General features: G+C 38.1%; 1 protein-coding gene across 1 annotated transcript in view; it reads right to left on the bottom strand.

The window, feature by feature from the left end:
• Nucleotides 1-2,010: 2,010 nt before the first annotated feature.
• The window catches only part of FAM217A (family with sequence similarity 217, member A), a 50,137-nt gene continuing 47,049 nt past the window's right edge, over nucleotides 2,011-5,098 (bottom strand). The window contains exon 4 of the mRNA XM_006870573.1: nucleotides 2,011-3,232. Coding sequence (XP_006870635.1) covers nucleotides 2,011-3,232 — 1,222 coding nt within the window. The remainder of the gene's footprint in view (nucleotides 3,233-5,098) is intronic.

Genomic DNA, 5,098 nt, shown 5'->3' with positions numbered 1-5,098 from the left:
TGGCCCAGGACCGGGCAGTGTTTGATTTTGTTGTGCATAGGGTCACTTATGAGTCAGTACCCCCCCAACTCAATGGTATCTCACAACAACAATAAAAACTTCTAAATATAAAGTTTACTGAAGAACAATAGTAATGTTCAGGACTTAAGTTGCAGGGAATGACAAAGATGGTTGACAATGAAACAAAAAATACATTACTGCAAGATAGGGACTGAGTGAAAACCTAAGTCAATTTTGCATTATAATTTTATGAAAGAAATGCTATCCTCTGATACAAGATACATATACATTTTTATTCTAATAAGAGCTCCTTTGTTGTTAAGTGCTGTCGATTTGGGTTCCAACCCATAGCCACCCTGTAAAGGGTTTCCAAGGAGCAGCTGGTGAACTTGAACCACAGGCCTCCCCGTTCAAGTAGACTTTGCAGTCCAGCGCATTAAACCAACAGTGCCACACCAGGACTCCTGGTCTATTATTATTTTATATAAACTTGGATCGTACATGTTAATAAGATTTCAGAACATTCTTTGAAATTAACCTTAAACCTAAACGTACTCTTTGACCCTTGACACTTGAGAAAATGGTTAGAACCTGACTCTTTTACTAAAGGTAGAAAATAAATGAGTTACAGTTGCTCTTCAACATTTATCTGGATGATCAAGGCTTTGGAATAGATCATTCTGGTTTAACCTCCAGGTTAAGCCCCAGATACACTGTATCAGCGTCTCAATTTTACTTGCAATCAGTTACAATCTACAAGTATACTAACAATCACCTGGAGATCATTTGGGGTAGAAATGCAAATTCTTAGCAGGTGGTGAAACTAGAATGAACTGGTTCAAAGTCTGGTTTTAATTACTCTCACCCACTCCATTTCAAATATGTCATCTCATTTTGGGGAAGGAGACACAGAAACTGCTAACAGTGGCTGCCTTTGTGTATGAGAGGTGGGTTTGCAGTAGGAAGAAGCCTTTTACTTTTCATTTTGTACCTTTGTCAGTGTTTAAGAAAAACTAACCTGAATTCACAAGCCCTTCACGACAAAGCATAGTAACACCCCAAACATCCAAACCTTTGATTAAGGCATGTTACATCAAGTTTTTTATTTACAATGTTCTTCCAAGTGTGATCCAAGCACCACCTTCCTGGGAATCACTTGGGATGTTTGTTTATAATGTAGGTCCTTTGGCTCTAAGGACATTTTCATTACCTCTGGTGTGCATCCCTGGGCTTTGCTTTTTTGTTGTGTTTTCCCTGCAGATTCACTTTTTCTTTGGTTAATGAGTTAAGCTGTAACTGTTCAGCAGTGTAGAGCACTCTCTTGGAGGCAGGGGTGAGGGTGTGAGAATGTGGGGGTGGGGGTCAAAGGACTGCTTCAAATGTAAACCTGTTGTTTGGCCCCAGAGAGAACTGATCTTATTTTTATATGTTTGACAAGAAGAGCCTGAGAAATGGCAAGTCTCAAAGGGTTCGTAGAGTCTAGAGCACCTCATGGACTAATTTAACAGAATAACAATTTCTTTCGTTTCTAAAGGCCAAGCAAATGCTACAAGGAGTGGACAAAATGTATCCTCAATAAATAAAAGAGATTTTTGAAGATGGAAAGGAAGAGAAAGTAGGGTACCAGCGTGGGAAGGGCTGAAAGAAACAACTGACAGAACACAATAAAGAAGGGCTATGCCATCGGTAAGGCAATTTATACGTTTACTGATGATGGTATTTCAAAACAATCTTAACAAAAGAACAATCTTTTGAAGAGAATGCTTTAGTTTACTAAATGAAACATTTCTTTCAAACATAACATGCAAAAGATTTTCAAATATGCCATCAGAAAAGCCCTTGGGTTGATATACAGACATCTCAACAGTAATTTTCACAAGTTCTCCTCCATATTACATTAGACAGTTGTCTTGTGTGTGTGTGCGTTTACCTGTTTCTCAGGATGATGTACCATATTTTAGTTAGGCTCCTTGGAATCTGTTTTGCTCACACTGAGAAACGAGGTGGTGGTTACTTTTGGTCAATGGGTGAGGACTTATCCTTCGCTATATAAGATGGTGATAAACAGTTTAATTTTTGAATATAGAATGGTCTATCTAATACTACATTTTTTTGGTGAAGTTTCTTTTTGGTCCTTGGTGGCTTAAGTTCTTCTTTGTGATTTTCTGGAAAAGACAGAGGTATAGGTGATACTGGTATTGGAGACCTGGCTGGAAGACATCTTGTTGAGGCCATTTTAAGCAGTGATTGAGTTGTTTGGGCAGTACTAGGCTTGGTCGAGAGATCTTGGCATGGGTTTAAAATAGGGTTTGGAGAGTTCTTAAAGTCATCAGAACTTGCAATCATTTCTTTTGTAGTAGATGAATTTTGTAGAGATGTTGGTCTAGCATTCCATCTATACTTTCCAGCATTGCTCCAATTCCATTTTGAAGCAGTTTGCTCAAGTTTGCTAGAACCAGAATTGCTTTTTCTTTTTTCTCGACTTTTATCTACACAAGTTGTCTGAAGACTCAAAGACTCTGAAGGTTTTGGCTGTTTCACTTTGGGCATAGCTTTGGAGGAAGAGGGCCGTTCAGTAGCTGCTAGAGTGTATAAATTACTTTGCAGTCTTGTCCTTTCTTTTTGAATAGTCACATGCTGTATTCTTTCCATTTCCAGTAAACGAGTTATTAAGTGTTCAACAGAGCTTTCTGATGGGTCCACGGATGCTTTCCAGTTTTCAGATTTTGAGAGGGCTAATTTGTGCAAGTCCAGACTATTGAAAGGTGGAGGAAGAAAATCAGGATATGGAAAGACTTCACTTGGTTCCTCTGTGGAAGATTCTTCAAAGTTTTCTATTGTGTCTGGCTTTAAGTCCAGGTCCATCTTTTTAAAATAGTTGAGTAAAGTATCATTTGCTTTTTCATTTTCTGATAAATCACTTTCATCTGTTAAGTTTCCGTCTACATTGTTGTTTTCGTATTTAAAATTCCAGTTTAGAGCAGACAGTGTTTCACTACTGCTCCTTTCTATAGCCGAACATAAATTATTATGAGGCTCATTTCTGTCCTTAAAAAAATCTCCATCTGCATAGGGCCAACAGAGTCCTAGTGGCATCTGTTGTTGTAGTCCAGGGTAAGGACCAGCTTGCTTATCAACTGCAGGGCTTGTTAGTGAGTGGTTCAGAGTTAAAAGCCTCATGGGGTTGTTGGTTATATTAAAGCCAGTTTCTACTGAAGATAGTTTGCAATCCCTTTAAAAATAATTTAATTAATGAATAACAAATTCAAATGCTAATGAAAAATATAAATAAGTCACCATTCTTACCGATTGTTACCAAACTGTTTAGTTTGCATATCTTTCTGTCTGTTTAGTTTGTATATATTTCTGTCTGTCTGTAACAGGCATATGTTGATTTGAAAGCTATATAGTTCTTTACAAGTATAAGGTAAAAGCTTAAGCAAGCATCCCTCTGTGCAAGTACAGGTGAGAAGCTCATCATACCTACACATGGCTACCTGTGGCTATGAAGTGCCACTAAGTTAAAAGGAGCTATTTGCCTATTGTATTAATGATATCTAAAGAGGATTTTAGATAGCATACTATTAAATACCATAACATTTTAGGTATTACAATAGTATAACTAAAAAGGAGAATCTCCAACTCAAATTGAAATTATAGTGGAATGTTTATCAACTGACAATCAGATTTAAGGGTACAAAAAAATGTAGTAGGCTACTTTTTAAATGGCTTCTACTTTGTTGTTGTTATGTGCCGTGGAGTCGGTTCCGACTCATAGTGACCCTGCACAGGGTTTCCGAGGCTATAAATCTTTACGGGAGCAGAGTCTCATCTCTCCCCGTGAAACAGCTGGTAGTTTCGAACTACTGACCCTGAGGTTCGCAGCCCAATTCGTAACCACTATGCTACCAGAGCTCCTTGGCTTCTACTTTAGGCATGGTTTAAAAGAATTACTCTAACAAAAAGGAAACAAAAACAATGTCTACCCAACAAAAATGATCCCAGGTACAATCCACAGTAATTATCATCTGAGAATATTCTTTTACTTTAGGAATAATAATTCTAGAAGCTGTATTAAAATGGAAAGTACAAAGTAACCAAGCTATAAAATATCAAGTTTCTAGTTGGTTTTTCAGGATCTCTGGTAGCACAGTGAGTTATGAGTTGGGCTGCTAACTGCAGGGTCAGCAGTTCGAATCTACCTGTCATCCCAAGGGAGAAAGATGAAGCTTTCTGCTCCTGTAAAGAATTATAGCCTTAGAACCCCCATACAGGGTCACTACCAGTTGGAACCAACTCACTGGCACACACCCACCACCAGTTCATTTTTCTTTTCTTTTTTAAATTTCACTAGAAATACTGACATTGGAAGATGATTTGATACGTAAGTTGACTGTCAATATCTTCTTGCAGCTTTAAGGCCAGTTTACATTAAAGCTATCAGAGTAATAGCTAAGATTTTGAGAAATATTTTCATTTCTGTTGAAATGACAGAAATTCATTTACTTAACTAAATACTTGGTGTTCTGTCTTGACTTTGAAAAACCACAGGAACATTACTTCAAATCTACAATTAGCAGTAGACACAGATCCATGTAGTTTGGTAAAAAATGCATGGTAGACCTAGGATTGAGCCCCTTCACCACCAAGTGATCAAAATGGAAATGACAACGTCTCCTTTGGAGTAGGTGGGTAAGATCATTTATAGGAATGTACTAATTTAGCAAAAATTTAAATGCGAAACCAAGTTATCATTATTTCATTCTATTTACATATTGATGGTACATTGAGAAAAATATCAGTCACATAATGTTTCATTCATTAATAGCAAACCTCACCCTCTGCTCCATTATTAGTCCTTCCCCACACAACAGTAACTATCACGCACAGTCTTCTGTATAAGCCTCACGAGAGCCACTGGAGACAGGGCCCTTTATTCTCCACCTTTGACACATAACAAAATGGAGGCACCTTTGCTGGTAAGGTCACACATCTAAGTGGCAGAGCAGGGATGTGAGCCCAGGTGGTGGGATACCATGCCTAGAGCTTCGCCTGCACACTCCTGCCTCAGTTCCAGGTTGTTGTTGTTGTTGTTGTT

This window comes from Chrysochloris asiatica, unplaced genomic scaffold (genome assembly GCF_000296735.1).
Source record: "Chrysochloris asiatica unplaced genomic scaffold, ChrAsi1.0 scaffold00144, whole genome shotgun sequence".
Taxonomy (NCBI): Eukaryota; Metazoa; Chordata; class Mammalia; order Afrosoricida; family Chrysochloridae; genus Chrysochloris; species Chrysochloris asiatica.
The sequence above is the reverse complement of the archived record's forward strand: the minus strand, read 5'-3'. Positions and strand labels throughout refer to the sequence as shown.